Source organism: Antennarius striatus, chromosome 22, assembly GCF_040054535.1.
Source record: "Antennarius striatus isolate MH-2024 chromosome 22, ASM4005453v1, whole genome shotgun sequence".
In the NCBI taxonomy this organism is placed as follows: domain Eukaryota; kingdom Metazoa; phylum Chordata; class Actinopteri; order Lophiiformes; family Antennariidae; genus Antennarius; species Antennarius striatus.
This window is the reverse complement of record NC_090797.1, coordinates 4,482,501-4,500,556: the sequence shown is the minus strand read 5'-3', so window position 1 is coordinate 4,500,556 and position 18,056 is coordinate 4,482,501. Positions and strand designations below refer to the sequence as shown.

Here is an 18,056-nt window from a genome sequence, read left to right as displayed (position 1 = left end):
GTGCTCCAGTCACTTATAGCTGTTTCAATTATTACCCGGGCCATTCACACTCAAAAGCAAAATGATAACAGATGATAAATAATTAATCATTTAAACAGTTCGAAGTATTATTTTGTCTGTAGTAGTAGACGTTCCTTTGCTCAGAATAGTTTGTCTCTTCGCTAATAGCTAATTCCTTGTAGTTTAGAATTACTCACGCCCGTCTACCTTCCCGCTCTCCAACCAAGAGCCTCCAGCGACTCCCAGGCGTCCCACACCGCATCTCTCTAGCCATTCATCACCAGCCTCTGCCCTCTGCAGCAGTCAGCAAGCTCTCCTCTCTCTCCATCTCAATTTCCTGCCTCCATCTTACAATAAATACTTGTTACCGGGGTCCGCATTTGAGCTTGATCAAGCTGAAACTACAACAGCGTGGCGCAGTATTTACCTGTGAGCGTGGAACCGATGTAAGCGGTGTGTATGCGTGTCTTTGTGTGAACATGCGCCCACTGAAGCACGCTTTCACATGCCACTGAATGCGTTCTCCGATGGTTATCTGACCGGTGAAGTGCATCGTGGGAACCTATGCACCAGATCACGATTGTGTTGTGCATCTCAGTCCTGTTTCTGCGTCAGAATGTGTGTGTGTGATTGTGTGTGTGTTACCTGTATGCTCTTGAACACAGGTCTTGTGCATCTTGCCCATGAAGAGCTCCAGTCCGATGATGGCATAGATGATGATGACGAAGAGGACCAGCAGTGCAATATGGAGCAGGGGAACCATGGCTTTGATTATGGAGTTCAACACTACCTGTAAACCTGTAGGTAGACACACACACAGACTGGTGAGGACATAGAAATGTGTGTGTGGACACACCCTGGAACATTGGATGCTTTTAATCAATGTGCCTATCGGTTAACAAACATGCTAATGATGGGTTTCTGATTGAAAACACGGCCCGGAACATGTTGGAGAGTGGTGTGTGTGTGTGTGTGTGTGTGTGTGTGTGTGACAGCAGCGTGTGCATTTGTCCAGTATTGTAATCATAATGCCTGTCACACACACACACACACACACACACACACACACACACACACACACACACACACACACGCACACACACACTTGTTCAGCCTTGATCCATGATGTTCAATCTTTTCCCATCTTCTGGTTCATTGGATTATTGATTTCTGCAGTCTCTAAAGTAAATTATCTGATGGACAAGTCATCTACGCCTCCTGCTGTCTGAGCGTTCATGTGTTATTCTGCACACATGTTAAGAATCATTTGTCTTACCCCACCCCACCCACCCACCCCCATACTTACTAGGTACTCCAGAGACCAGTCTGAGGGGTCTGAGTACTCTGAACGCCCTCAGCGCTTTGACATCGAAGCCCGCCGCCTTGCCTCCGATAGGAGTGGCACCGTCCCCTTTGGTGGCCTGCTCCAAGATCGCGCTGAATAACCTGTGAGACAGGAAGTAATGACTTCAATAACCATCATCATCAGGGCGACATCCCATTTCCACACACACTTGAGAATAGCTGAGATTTTAAAAAAAACAATAAGTGAGATGAAGACAGATAATTGAAATACAATAAAGGTATGAATATCTGTCATTGTTGGGTTTTTCATGTCCCCTGTTGTAAATACAAAACTAAACCACCTACATTATCTTTATAATAATGTCTTTAATAGTGACAGCGTTTGTAAACACACAAATCAATCTAGCCTGGGACATTTTTTTTTTTTTTAAATCGTAGAGAACGATGAAGACATCTGTGCTATTTCACAATCAAACAAGTTTCTTGGAATAAACTCAAAGGTAGAAAATAAAACCGCTTAATTAGTTAGTAACAATAGACGGTGTTTCATCTGTTCTCTCTGTCTTTCTCAGATAAGGGGACGCACTTCGGTTTAATGACTCGACAGTCGGCGAAACACAACACTGTGGATGTCCATAGTGACGGAAAGTGTCTCCATATTGTGTGCTTAGAAAAATAGATTTATGTATCTAGAAACACTTCTAAAGGAAGAAGCCCGTGGAAATATAGTCTTCGATTAAATCGTCAATATGTTTTTATGCTTGCACCTTTTGTTGGCAGACGGCAGCGTACGTAAATTCAAGCATGTTAAACAGTCTTGAACTGATGTATGGGCTGTGCTTATCACTCCTCCTCTCTTCTGTATCTCTGGGATCCTTCAGAAATCACCATACAATACCATTTTACAGTGAGCGTGGCTCAAAGGCCAGGCGGCAGCGGCGGCGGCGGCGCGTTAGTCATGGAGAATTATCAATTAGCGCAGCTGAAAATGGCCACTTGAAAGACCTCTCAAAACATATCACCCTCTCTCTCATTCTCTCCCTGCCTCTCCATTTCACACTCGTTCCTTCAATTTGATTCTCTCCCTCTTTCCCTCCCTCTCGAAGTGAAGCGTGCCTTTGAAACGGAGTACTGTATATATAAAAATAAATAATAAAAAAAACAGTCCACAATTTTTTGCACCGTCAGTGTTTCACGCTGGAATGTTTCGCCCCAGAGGGGGTGTTAAATGATAATTAGAGTCTTTGAACATAGCATGCATAGAATGATTTGTGGACATCCACAGCTAAAGATTGCGGAGCAGCTGTGTGTATTCAGAAATAAAAAAATAAGGAAATATTGTGGTTTCATAGTTGTCAAAAACATTAAATATGACAATAATTATCAATGGGTCTATCAATGATTTAATAATCCAATTCCATTAAATGTCCTTCACAGGTTCACATAGCCTCAGGTAAATATTAATAATTAAATTGCTGCAAAGCCTGTAGCATTTCAAAGTCTGATCATAGAAAACACAAATTCAGATCCTCACATTTATGAGGCTGTGAAATTTTAACAGTTTGCTTGATAAATGATCACATCAATGGAGTAACCAGCTTAATGTCAGGGGTGATTGTTTAAAATACTTAAATATGCAAATTGTGCCTGAGGGCTTTGCTCTCTTCAGTCTTTTTTTTTTTTGGTGATCCTTCAAGTACTCGGTATTTAAATGCCGAACACAGATAAGAAGAATAAAAAGGAGAGAAGTAAAACGAAAGCAGCACAAGGAATAGGAAGAGGAGAATAAAAATGATGGTGGTGGCACAGAGATAAAATAAAAAGAGAATACAACACCTAGTCACTGCACACTAAACATATGCTTGCACACATAGCCTGTTAGCTCACTGAGCCTTCACTAACAAACTCTCAGGTACATGTCAGCTAGAGAATAGGCGCGAATGTGTATGTGTGTGCATGCAGGCCACATGTGTGTGAGCGAGTGAGTCCCTCTGAGGCTGCTGAACATCAGGTACAAGCTCTTTCACCCATATGGTGAACCTTCCTGCAGGAGAGAACTCTGTCACTTCTCATCTGCACACACAGAGACACACAAACGCATACACACACACACACACACACACACATGGGGCAGGAAGTAGCACACATACACACAAAGGCAGTCGCTCATGCATGCAGACAGAGATACAGAGCAGCCACCGGGATTGGTGAGTGTGCTAATAGGGTTTTTTTTTAGCTTCTTTATGATGTGTATCATTTCCATGACAGGTTTTGTATATGAAAGGTAAAACAAGTTTGAGTCAGAGTTGAGGATTTGACAAAAATCACAAATGTGCATCTTTTAAAGAATGTATTGTGTTATTTCTGCTAAGTGTAAGAGAGTAAAAGTGCCTGACAGATCTCATGATCAAAGATTAAGCTGACTTTTACGATTCTTATCGGTAATTTACTGATAGGATAGCATTTGTAGTGTGATAATAGCACGAGATCACATCACAAAACCTCAAAATGTAATAGATTTAAGGACTAAAAGACAAAATATATAACCAGGTTGTGCTACTGAAAGTCAAAATGATGGACTTTTATCTCTAAAACATCAAGTTCCGACCCTCATGAAGTGTCCTCGAGAAAGAACACTGCCAAACTACAGTACTCTGGCATCTATCTGACCTTTTGACCTCCCTGTGGCAAGGTTGTAAGGTAAAAACACCATCCATCCAACGAATGAGTACTGCATTATCAAACAATTAAATTAAATGCTGCGTCACAATGAAGCCCATAAATCAAATGGAGACCGGAAGGCAGAGAGGAGAAAGAGACGTCAGATAAGAGATGGAGAGTAGTGAAGGTTGTGCTCACTCCGGGGACAGTGGCACTACGACACCAGCTGACATTGTGTGTGTGTGTGTGTGTGTGTGTGTGTGTGTGTGTGTGTGTGTGTGTGTGTGTGTGTGTGTGTGTGTGTGTGTGTGTGTGTGTGTGTGTGTGTGTGTGTGTGTGTGTGTGTGTGTGCGTGTGTTCACAGAGCCTTTCTTCTTTCAGGCTGTTAGGAGCTTACTTTTTGTCTCTTGCACACACGCACGCACGCACGCACACACACACACACACACACACACACACACACACACACACACACACACACACACACACACACACACACACACACACACACACACACACACACACACACACACACACAGTCCAGTAGATCATTAATGCAACTGTCATCCACTGACTATTACAGCATGCTCAAAAAGCATTGCCAGCAAGACAGACACACACAAACACACACACCTACACCGACACTGACACACACACACACACACACACACACACACACTCTGAGGGTTTAGCAGATGGGTCATGTTGCTGAGTTGCAGATAAAGAAAAACAGTGCAGAGCTTTGCTATCAGCATCTAACAAGCTAATCAGTTTAGGCTTCACCAATACACTTTTGGCTGGAGTTTATTACCGCATTAATACAATTCACCGTGACAGAGAATTGTTTATGACAAAATATCCCTCAAAAACAATGTCAAAAATTATATTATTTTTATTTTTTACTAATAAAATGTTATACGTCCAGCAGAAAAATGGGAAAAATGTTTCCACTTGATCAGATTTTATATCATGTCCCAGCTGATTGGATTTTGTTGATCTGTTTTCAACAATGGTGGAGTAAAAAAAAAAAAAAGTTTAGCAAAAGCAAAGAAAAGCGCGACAACAGTAATTAAAGGTGTTAAAAGGAAATACAACCTGAGTTATGGAATACACAATCAAAATAAGTACCTATAAGAATAGACAGAGGCTGCCAGTTGGCCAATCTGTCTTGGCTGAATTTTCATTTGTTGGCAGTAATTATACCAAAGCACTGAAATCAATTTAACGTGCTGATATTCAACAACATGTTGGGTTTGCATTTAAAACTATGAGCTGGAATCATTTGACGTTTCCGTCCACTCACCCTACAACTACGATGATGAAGTCCAGCAGATTCCAGCCGTTCCTCAGGTAGGCGTTGGGGTGGAAGAGCAGCCCATAGGCTATGACCTTGAGGAACGCCTCCACCGTGAAAATGATGAGGAATAGGTACTCCACACGCTCCTGCAGACACAAAATGACAATATTCAATATTTCTCGAAAGATTAAAAGAAAGAAGATGGAAGAGGCGAAAATAAATACTATTAGGCGGCACATCAAACGAAAGGGAGAAGACCAAACATCCATTAAATGTTATTTGGTTGGATGGTTAGGAAAATTAGAGTAATACCCAAGCATTACACACACATCATACCCCGTATGTGACTTATGAATATCAACAATGTTGGTTTCTACCTCCTCTGGCTTCATGAGCTGGAATAATACGCTCTGCTAACTGTTTACGTGGCTTTGACGGCTGTGTGCGAGCGAATTGGTTGCATCCTGTAAGGATGTACCATATTTTGATTAATTAATCTCAGTGACTTTCCTGGTCCTGAGAGGCAACTCCGTGAAGAGAGGAATGTAGATACACAAGCCGTGCACACAGCTCTTCTACTACGGAGTTTCTTGGAGATTGTTGTCATCATGGTGACCCTTGACTAAGAGGGTCCTGGGAAATGTCCTCAAATGGACTTAGCAGCGAGAAAGAGAGAGAGAGAACGAGAAAAAGAAAAAGAGAGAGGGTGCTTCTATCATAAACCTTCAAACTATTCATCATCCATCCCATCATTCGTCATTTCTCCTGTCTAATTTTTAACTAAAATGAGATCTAACATAGTCTTTCTATGCTTTTGCTTGGTTCATACGCCGTACATGTTTATTTGTAATCCTAAAATATATTTAGCTCCTCCATCAATCCATCCATCCATCCATCTCAGATCCTGCTCCTCCTCCTGTTCCCACTGTTTTCCCATAGAGCTGGACTAACAAAGGGTCAGAGGTTTGGGACAAAAAGGCCAGCCAGGTCTCTCAACAACCATCCCTGGGTGGAACCAGTTGAACCTGATCCTATAGGGATGCAGCTTTAATGTGTGTGGGTGTTCAAGTTTAGCAAAATAGCTTCAGAATTTGATGGGGTTAGCATCCGGTTTTACAGCATGAACATATCAGAAGTAGTTTAGGTAAAATTATTGTGTCATTTTTCAGGGACATTTACCAGTAAAATACCCTCCATTTATCTGATAGTATCAGCGTACACTGAAGTGAAAAAAAAAAATCACTATTTTATTTAATAAATATTCCAAAAGAAAAAAACAATAATTTACACAGTGCTATATAATCAGTGTTGAACCACTTCCCAATGTCTGGATATTGATTTTTTTTTAAAAACACGCTTTGGTTTTTGGAGTACTTGACATGACTGTCACACAGAACAGCAATTTTTCCCACACTTGGAAATAAGCTTGACGGCAGAGGGAATGAATTACAAAACGGGAGGATTTGCACAATCTTAACGATAACTTGAAAGGAAAGTTGATTTTAAAGGAAGCAAACCGTCTCAAACTAGTTTTGTTTCTCGTCTCTGACTCTCTAACCTTGTCTCATGTTTCCATTCGGTATGTTTTATTGGCAGAGACGTATCCGGCTTAAAGATAGAATCAAAGCTTATACATTAAACACCTGTCCTCTTTTTCAGGAAGTATGTGGAGAATTGTTGTCTTCGTATATTCATCATGTGTGCTGGAGACCCTCCAAAATACACCGTAAAGTACATTAGTGATCATAGCGGAAGAAATCTCTCACACACACACATTAAAAAGGTCTTCATCACTCCCTCAAACACACACGCACACAAACACAGGCGGTGTATCTGCTGGTGACAGGCAGACAGTGCGGCGCTCAGAGGAATAAAACAGAGAACAACATCTGGTAGGAGCAGCTCAACCTGACACACGAGCACACAAACACACAAATACACTCCGCCATTCATACAGAGCCATAAAGGGCAAAAATCCATAAGGGGAACGACTAATCTGGTTAGTGACTGGGAGGAAATGAGAGGCTGGGAGAGGAGAGGAGGATGGAGGGGATGCAGAGCAAAGAGACAGAGTCGGGGGAAAGGGAAAGGCCGACAGAATGACAGAAAGGTGAGTGTGTGGGTGAAGTAATTCAGTTAGCTGTGATAGGTCAACCAATCCTCCTATCCATCAGTTTGGCCAATCAGATTATGGAATCAACATTCTCCCATAGAGCAGGCAGTGTTTCCATTCGTCGTGACCTTCTGTGTATGAATATGTGTCTTCTGCAAGACAGGATTGGTAAGATCTGAAACACAGACATGTTAAAGTTTTGTGTGTGTGTATGTGTGTGTTTATTTCATGCAGCTTTCAGTCATATTAAGACTTCAAGCTTTAAGGAACACTGCAAAAAATCCTATGCTGTGATTTGCTGTCAGAAATTTACTCTGGAAACTACTCCAAGCCCCCCGCCCCACACACACACACACCTCATCGACACCAAATGTAGACGAGCCATCCATCCTCTTGAGCGCCACGGGCCGCTAATTCTGAGTTCGTAAAGTTTCACGAGGCTGTGATTATGCTGGAGGTCAACGTAGGTCCTTTAATGCAGTAAGGTTCAGTCTCGCTGCGCTGGAACGGACATTACGGGGATTAAGATCATCGCACATGAATACGATTCAGCTCGCTCAATCCACAAGAGTCTCGGCTTTCCAGTGGTTCCATTTCTTGCAATTCCAAGACTGCACAGGATAAGCTTAACATGTGTGTAAAGGAAAGACTTGTGAGTGCTGATAAAACCCGTTTTCATTCACACATCCTGAGCTGAGAGGTCAAGGAGCCGCTATAAAGGCAGCAATGCCAATTTTTCCTCACGTTGGAGACTGATTTAGCTTTATCTTTTTTTTTTTTTTAAGCTGGAATGACATGATTTAGCAACAACAGATGCCTTGGATAGTCTAGTTTCAGATGATGTCCACGCACGTGTGAGGAAAAAAAAAGAAAGTTTTGTTTTGAAAGGAAAATCTGAAATCCACTTCTTGTAATTTTTTTACATTCTATAAATCTGGAGATAATGGAAGCAAACAGGAATCTGACTTTTTTTCCTCCTCATACTGGAAACATTTTCATGCCTACATCGAGTGATGCTTTGTTCAGATGCAACAACACAAAGTAAAGCACTGAGAACACGAATCTGCAGCGGTGAACTGTTAGCGTTAATGATGCCACTGTAAAAGAAGACCTATTATGATGTAACGCATCACCAAGAACACACACACACAACTTATTCTCGTACGTTTTAACGTATTACTTTTTGTGATCAATTTTAGCTGATGGCTAGATTTGGGAATGCAATAAAATTACTCTAAAAATGGCAGAAGAAGAAACATTAAGTCAGAAAACGATGCATTTTTTTGGGACAAAATGCAAGATTAGCCAAACTTAAAATAAAGCAAAATTTCACTCCCCAACTAAACTCGGTAACTCCAACCAACCCATTACAGGTCATGACTGAACAGTTCTAGAAGTTCACATCAAAGGCAAAGTTACTTAAACTCTTTCTTATTCTATCTCTCTTCTTCTCTCCCTCCATTTCTCATCCCTCTCTTCAACATCTTCACCTCTTCTCCTTCCTTCCCCTCATTTTTCTCTGTGGGTGCCAACCAGAAGTTACCATAGAGACCAATGTTACCATGGAAACTGTGGGCTGCAGCAGTGGCGGTGGCAGACTCTCTCTCTCTGTCTCCCTCTTCCTCTCTATCTCTCTCTCTCTCGCGCACGCACACACACACAGACACACAGACACACACACACACATTCTAATGTATGATACTGATCAGTATCGCACCAAGGATACCAACAGAACACAGTCCTAATTTGTACTCTCAGGTCAGAGTCGGGGTCCTATTGTGTGTCTGTGTGTTCACATGTGTACCAATGTGTTATCTGAGTTGTGTTCTTGTACACCTGTGAAATTGTTTGCCTGCTCCAGTGATCTGTGTCATGTACTTACTGGCCTTTTGCCACCAGTTGATTGTACTGAGCTTTAGAGTGGTTCTATCACTGATCACTAATCCTCAAGAAGACAAAAAGGTATCACACTGTTGACAGGACGAGATCTACAAGATCTACAACACCTGATCTGGAAAACACGTGGTCATCTTCATTTTCCATTTTCCATTCCTTTCAAACTGCCTCCGACATGACAACTCCAACCTCAGTTTACACGCTGGAGTTATCATATAAAAATAAGTACAAGTCTTGATCAAGTAACTTCCGAAATGAACAACGCCCACTAAAAGAAAATGAAAATTCAGCCCTTTGCAGCTCAGCCTCCATTTTTTAACCACACATTTCTCTTAAGGTTGCATCCTCTTCATTCTTTCGTCACTGTGATGGTAGCTCGTGATCAGAATCAGAAACACATCTCTTTTACTTCAGCTGGTTAATCTTCAGAGGGTTAACTCTGCTAACTGACAAAAAAACAAACAAAAAAAAACTATAGGCTGTCTGTAACTTTATTCTTACTCTTATACAATTGAACTGGTAACATGAGATGGACTGAAAACCCTGAACACATCCTAGAAAAGATCTAGCAGGTCTTGCTATTATAAATATGATTGGGCCACAATATTTTTGTAATAACGCCTGTTATTTTAACAGCTCTAATTCATGTGTTTCAATTAATACTGACCTCAAAATTATCCCTGGTGTAAATATAAGGGGTTCAGACAGATTTAAGAGCTGAGATGCGCACTAGATGCAAAGTGGAAAACAACTTATCATAATTATGGTCTCGCTTCCTTTTGATGAGGATTTAATAGAGGGTCAATGGAGCTTGAAATCTGGGGTTAGGTTGGGGTCGCTGAACAAAAATTGGTCTACATTCACTGAATAAAGAGAAAACCGAAGCTGGAAAAGCTCAAGATAAAAGATGTAGAATAATGTCATCATGTAGTGTAGCGTGTGTCTCTTAGGCAGCTGCCTCAGTATTTCCAGGCAGAGAGCGTTGAAGCCTCTCATCCACAGCTCGATGGCTCTTCTTGGATGTGCTTACAACCTGGCACCTGTTCGCTGCACTTTACAGCTACGCTCTTCCTTCTCATTCTGCATGCTGTTATTTGCTGAGGCCTGCAAAGCCACCGGCCAACTGCTGAAGCCTAGAAACAGTCTAGACACACAGAAAATTTAAAAAATGCAGACCAGGTTTCTGCAGATAGAGACACCGAGATCCATTTCTGGTGGACCATAATTGATGACTCAGAGGGATTATTTACTATGACTATACAGTTTAGGTAAAATCCTGTCTTTGCTACAATCTTCCTGCCTTTCCTCAGCTAACATCCTTAAAGATGGAGCTTTAATATCCGACAAACCCTCAGTTAAGACATCAGATTTTTACAGTCACTCAGGAAATAGAAGGACAGGCAAGCCTAGGGGTTAGAGAGCGTACTTACATTCTCATTGTGGGTGGACAAGATGGATGAGCAATGCTCTTTTCAGTGCCTACTGTACTACTGAGGTTCTGTTGAGAGAGCATCTGGGCTTTGATAGCACCTTGGGTTATAAAGGCTCATATATTCGAAGTCATCTTCTTCAGTTGCCTTGAATTCTGTGAGGGATGGTCATGATGTTTTCCTCTATGCGAATGGAATAGATTTTAAACAGTTCTTCTATCTATATTATAGCCAGGAAGTTTATCTAAATCTACTGGGAAAAGGTGTTCTGGTCATTAGTAGACAAAAACCATCTAAATGCATCAAATGCCATTGAAGTCTATTATCTCAAGTCTCTATTAGCCCTGTTAACACACACACACCCTCACACACACACGGACACACACATGCACACACACATACACACAAATAAACAATGAGTTTGGGATAGCATTACATCAATTTGCTGTCAAAAATTCCTATTAGGGACATCAATAGTTTCTACCAACCTCATCCAAGCATGTCTTTTCCTGTAATTATTGTTGTATTGGGAGTGATGGTTCAGTAAACCCAAAGCACCCGTGGTGAGTTTGTGTGTAGCAGAGGAATTGATTGGAAGAACACTGAGAACACTGACTCCTTTGTTTTCTTTTCTTTTTTTATCTTTTAAAAAAAAACAAAATACATACAGTATACGTCTGTCTCTATCCAACGTACCCAAAGACTGACTGCTGATTTTAATCTGAACGATACAAATGCAAAAACAAACCCTTCAATTGTGCATTAATGTGGATGATGCCTTGGATGTTGGATCAGTACTTTTATTTCTCTGTTTCTCTTTTGTTTGCTCTGCACCCTGAATATCAAACTTTATAGAAGGTGAGAAAAAAAAAACCCCTCGTTTCCAGACAACCAGCACTGCAGTGCAGAGAGAAGGAAAGAAGGAGGGAAGGAAGACCTTGATACACAGAACTGTTTATGTGAATTGTATTTGTGTAGCGCTGTGATGCACAATCTGTGGCTGTATTTTTGTAAATACAGACAGATGACATCCTCTAAAATGTGTGAATGTTGGCTCCAACCTTTGCATTTTTCAGAAGCGGCATTAAAGAAAGATGCACATTTGATTTAGAGATGCAAAGTATTTGATTAGATTTTCTATTTCTGTATAAATTCTTTCACATTACGCTGGTGTGTGGAACCAAACTCACACAGAATACCACATGCTAACTATGATAACTGCACATGCGCAGACAGTCATATTATCGTCATCATCCGTGCTGAATCAGATGATGCCTGAAATGATATCAAACAATATGAAGTGAAGAAAAGTGGTAACAAGATTTAAGGAGAAATGGAGAGATTGAAAAAGAAAGAAAGAAAGAAAGAATTTTTTTTTCTTTTGCAAAAACACTTCAATCACATTCAGAACATTTTACAATTTTTCATTAGATGAAACTTCAAAAACACTAAACACTCACAAACACAAAAGAAAGAAAGAAAGAAAGAAAGAAAGAAAAGAATAGGAAGGAGAAAAGAAACAGAGTAATTGGTCTAAAAATAATAAAGTACAGAAGAAGACATAAATCATCTTGTATAGACAGCCAGTCTGTGTTGTAGGTGTGTACAAATGTGTTAATGTGTGTGTGTGTGTGTGTGTGTGTGTGTGTGTGTGTGTGTGTGTGTGTGTGTGTGTGTGTGTGTGTGTGTGTGTGTGTGTGTGTGTGTGTGTGTGTGTCAGGAGAAGGTAAGTCGTACCCTTGAGAGAGCAGAAGGAGAGAAAGAAAGCAGGGGATGGTGGGAAGAAAAATGAAAGATACTGTATAAACTATACAGAGGAGGCAAATGGAAAAAGTCAAGGTAAAAGGATATAAATTGATTTTTTAAAATTTGTTTCAGTAACACACACTTTTCCCCTTTCCCGAGTATAAGATGTTACTGTGCAGATGTGTGAGCTTGTTTTCAATTTATGTCCACATCCATGAGAACAGCACAATAAAGTAGGTGCATGAGATCACCGGTGACAAAGGTCTTCACACTGCAACAGGTGGTGTTGCTGCTATAATGTTAAACTGACTTATTTAGTACCTTTCTTGTCTGAATACCAAATCAAAGAGCTTCACAACACGAGCCAGCATCCAACCATTCAAACAGTGACTAGAGAGGCTATCATCCAAGACACCACCTGTTGATCAGGACCAATAATCATTCAATCAATCACTCACACACCAAGTAAATCGAAGCTGAACTACAGCCACCAGTAGAAACAGAGACAGCACCACATTTTATTGCAGTCTACAGAATTTTACTGTATGACATCAATACAGTTTAATACTGTTCAGATTTATGTATAAATTTACATCAAAATTTTACAGTGTAGCCTTATTGCTGCCAAAAGTTCCTCCATATGATGAAATTTGAGGATGATTTTATTGCTGTTATTCATTTTGTGGAACTATGAAGACAGATGATGAATGTCTGTCGAAACAAGCAGGCAGTAAATCAATGAGTAGCTTGGTAGTAAATACACCAGCAACGAATTTTACAAGCGAACAATCGTCTTAAGGACTTAATCAAATAAAACTGTCAAGAATATTTTGTTTCCAGATTCAAGACGTTGCAGATTTTCTAGCTCGCAACACTGTAAACGGAATTCCTTCGGGGTTTGTCTAACTGTTTTTCAGACAAAAACAATCATAAATCACTCCATCAGCTACTCTTTTCATCATCAGTCTGTCTGCTCAGACAGATGAGTGAAGCTGTGCTTGTTAGCGGACTCTTTCATTCACAACCCACTCTTCCTCTCCCTCGTTTGACCTCTTTTCAGTCCATATCCAGATGTCTCCTTACTTTAAGTCTCTTCTTTCTCTTTTTTTGTCCATTTGTACACCCCCTCCCTCCATCTGCCTCTCCCCGCTTCGCTTTCTGTCCCTCTTTCTGCTCTCTGTGTTCCCAATCAATTATTCAGACTGCATAACAGGAGGACACACAGAGCAGAAAGGGAAAGGGTTGAGGCAAAAAAAAAAAAAAAAAAAAAGGAATCATATGAATAAAAAGAGTGGTACCGGTATCATTGTGCTCATGGCACCCATTTCACACCATCATCCACTTCCTGAGAATCAAGCTCCTGTGGTTGTACCCCGAATGACCAAAAATGAGACGTTTCACAGTCTGTCCAGCAAATGAAATGTCAGAAATTCAAGTCAGTGTTCCCAGAATTCCTTTACTTCTGAATGACAGATCGTGAAGCGTCAAATAGGTCATTTTATGAGGGACAGCTTCACTGTTTCCTCTGACATGATCTCTAGGCAATAGCAGAGACATGTAATACATCCTCAACATCAATCCCCACACAAAAAAAGACACGTACAAAAACACAAGCACACAGTTTTAACAGTGGCTTCACACAATAGTCTTCTTGTGGACTGAGTTTCGCCTTCTTGCTCTTTATCTGCTGAGAATAAACATCGCCAACACGTGTGTGTTTTATTTAAAGACATGTTATCATGCAGAAGTCGGGGACCTGATATGATGCAAGATGGGTCAATGAGAGGCTGCAATGTACATCAATGTACGAAGATTTGAAACAGAAGTAAATATAACACCTCTGGAAGAAAGAAATGATGTGTACACATTTAGGATGGGAATAACATATCGATCAACAGATTTCATTTTCTTTTAATGTTTGCAATGGACAGTATGATAAATCTATAATGTAATTTATATACTATAATGCAGCGGTACTAGTCAGACTTCTCTGTCTGGCTGTGGGTAAACCTTTAGAAATATAGCTGCAGTGATTTGAAATTGAATATAGTATATGTTTTTTTTATCAACATCATACACAAACAAAACAAACAAACAAACAAAACAACCCTCTCTATCTGACTCCAGCTCTCTTTTCCGTGTTCAACTTGTTGTATTGCTCTTATCACAAAGAAAACACACCAGCCCATCTCACAGCAGAATGCAGGAAACGTCCCGTCAGCTAATGTGTTTATGCCTCTGTGGGTATGTGTTTGTGTGTTTGTGTGTTGTGCTTGTGTGTGAGAATTGCACCATCATTCCTCCCCTGGTTAATGTCCAGTGGAGTGAATCTGTAGCACAACATAGTGAAAATGGAGAAGAAAAAGAGATAGGATGGGAAAACATTGACATGATTGTCCCCCCGGTGTGAGTGTGTGTACGTGTGTGTTACATTTCATACCTTTAAGTAAATAAAGACTTTCATCAGGTATGTGATTTTCAACTGCAAGCTCATAGTGTTGTTGGAAAGTTATCCTAAATGTCTTACGGACAGAAAAATAGCAAGTAAAATGTGGCACTATGGCAACAGATCACTTGTTTCCCTGTGAGGATAATGAGTCTGTGAGTCAGAGGAAACACTGAAGAACGACTGTTAGTGTAATACACCACTATGAGAGTTTTAAATGACCTCCAAAGTCAGTCTGAGAGAGACATGATGCTCTCTGACCTGTAAAATCCTCATTGATACCTTATGATTAAAGAGAATAAAAGTGCGTGCAGCTCTCCTGCTGGGTGCCATACCAATGCCACCATGACACCCAAACAGGATTAGCTACTAACTCCCACTCCCCTGCTGTTACCATAGTAGCAAAGCGAACCACAAGCTATAAAAAGGCAAACTTAACTTCGAGAAAAAGCAACAAAAAAAAAAGTGAAATAGAAAAGGAAAGCAATTAAGATAAGGAGAGGAGGGATGAGAAGAAGGACGGTTACAAACTCATCTTTTGTTAGCATTTAACATAAATGATTTGAAGAAAGCACGTTTTAGCTGACGGGGTCAAAAAGAGAAAGGGCGGGGAAAGAGAGACGGAGGGAAAATCTGAGGAGGGCTATTAAAAGGCTAACAGGGTCATTAATCAGGGTGGATGAGAACAAAATTCTTTTCTCTTTCTGTCTTCACTAAATCCTCTGTCCTCACCTGGTCTCTTTTCAACTACAGGATTCTCTTCTTTCCTTTTTACGTCTCTTCTTCTCGCTGACTTCTTGTATTATCAAACTTTTCTATACTTTTCATCTTGTTTAACTGCCACATATTCATTTTGGGCTGCAACTAATGCTTATCTCTTGCTGACTACAGGTAGTCCTCAACATACAAGCATATTTGTTTGTAAGTTGTTACGTATTAAATTCCAATCTATAATTTCCATTTGAGGACATTAAACTTTTGCTCCTTAAAGGTTTGCTCCTGTCCATCTGTCCGGATGAACGGACACACAAACACTGATAATTAAAATACATCACCGCTTCGCGGGATGTAACAACAATCAAGATGGGGAGATGAGTGTTGAACGCAGCAGTGCTGCCCCCTGCACAGTCTGTGGCAGAAAACGGAACTGCAGGACAATAGTCATTGTATCTCCAAATGTTTGTAAATGGAATGTTAGTAAAATGAGGACTACTTGTACTAACACTTCCTTCTGACACCATGGACATAGAGAATTCTTAATTCTGATTGGTCAGCAGGTGGGGATTCTTTTTGGTGGGGATTCATTCATTCTAAAAACCACTCCCAAATTCCAAGATACTCAGTTTTAGCCACTGCAAATCCAAAGTTTTGAATTCTAAAGGTCATATAAAGCAGAACATTATGTTTTCTTAATGCCAACCTGCTCATACACTCTTCAGAATTGTTGTCTATTCATTTCCTGTTTGTCAACCAATCAATGAACAGAAAGGTCTTTGACATGGACTCTTAAACTTTATAGTTTAATGAGATCACCGGTGATGTAGTTATTCATTTGCCTTCCAATCCCGTAAATCCATCATAATAAGGCCACAGACCATGCAGATGGTCTGCAGGAGACAGAGTTTGAAACAGTTTTGTGATCTAATCCCCACTTGTTGAGAGACAATGGAGAGGAACTGCGAGCTCAGCCAAACTGCTGGGTGCTATATTGGTTCCAGCAGAGCACTGAAGTCACACATGCATCAGCTGATCCCTATCAGATGACCGAGTTTATATATTGTGACAGGCTCACTTTCTCTCTCTACACTGATCCTTCATGCCGCTGCTGTTGCGACCGGTTATGCTGATTTATTCCTCCGGCACCATCCTGTTATGATTTCCTACTAAACAGAGCTTGTGATAGCATTTCTTGCCTTGTGCATTATGTATACGGCACATTTCACTAATACTGTATGACTTTGCTGGGCTCTGTTCTGTAGGCACCAGAAGGATTTATTGTGTTGCCCACAGAATATATATAGCACGCCCGTTAGTTTCATTCTGGGAGTAACTTGAAGGTCAAAGTCTTTTCTACATGAATACAAATATAATGTATAATCATGCACAGCGTCTGCCTCGTAAAATCCAATATACTTTTTCCTTGTCCCTTTCATTCCTCCCTCCTACAAAATTTATGAAAAAACATTTCACTTATCTTAGCGACCAAAAAGGACAATATGTTCGGTTTTGAGCTGCTGTATGTTTTTCTAAGATCCAAGATGAAACAAAGCGCCACCTACACGCTCCAACGCAGAGCAGCAGGGAGCATGATGGATGAGACTTGTGGCCCCGTTACAAACGTACGTGGTCATTATTAAGCACACGAAAGACACACACACACACACAGACATCTTAGATCACACAGAAAGTCAACCGGTCAATCATTAGGGGATACGGTAATATATGTGTCTTTGTTTGAAAGTAAGTCCACATTACAACACAATTAAAAGTGTTTCTCTGGAGCGTGAAAAGAATAAAGAAGAAGATGGTAAAGGAAGAAAAGCAAGTGGAAAAGCTAATGAGGTGAAGTGAAAGAAACAAGTGCAGAGAAATAGAAACACATCTCAAAACTTGTGTCATAATTTTTAAAAAAAGGAGAAAAGAAATCCTCAACTCTGCCTCCTTATGCAGATCTACACCAGAATTTACCATCAGGTAATTAATATGTAACAGATGGAATTCATGGCAAAAGAATTTCTCCTAAAGTTAAAAAAAAAAAAAAAATCACCTTTCTGCAGATCAGCTTCAAAATTCAATCACCCCCTTCCTTGTCACAAAGCCAACGCTTCCACAAGGTTTCATCCACATTCATGAAGCAGGTTTCGTGTCATCATATCAACAGTCAGACAGATGTGATAAAAATATGTTTTAATAAAAGTTCAGATTAAAAAAAAGAGAACCACTTGATGCCAACAGACTTTCATGAAAGACTTTGCTGACAGTCAGACCAGCAAAACAGATTTGGTACATTTTGGTGCTATGGCGTTCAGTTTGAGCAGTCACTGTGATGTGATTCCTTTCCTTGCTACGCTGTGCCTCAGTGCAGAATTCGGTGCTGACTGGATTCTTTTTGGTTAAAAAAAAAAAAAAAAGCTTTACTGATTCAGTTTATACTACAGCAAC

The 18,056-nt window shown here is 40.4% G+C and overlaps 1 protein-coding gene across 1 annotated transcript in view; it reads right to left on the bottom strand.

Annotated features, from left to right (window-relative positions):
* Nucleotides 1–18,056, bottom strand: part of cacna1c (calcium channel, voltage-dependent, L type, alpha 1C subunit) — a 153,064-nt gene that overhangs the window by 51,983 nt on the left and 83,025 nt on the right. The window contains exons 4-6 of the mRNA XM_068306657.1: nucleotides 5,270–5,409; nucleotides 1,307–1,446; nucleotides 646–798 (exon numbers count right to left, since the gene is read on the bottom strand). Of these exons, the coding sequence (XP_068162758.1) occupies nucleotides 646–798; nucleotides 1,307–1,446; nucleotides 5,270–5,409 (433 nt within the window). The remainder of the gene's footprint in view (nucleotides 1–645; nucleotides 799–1,306; nucleotides 1,447–5,269; nucleotides 5,410–18,056) is intronic.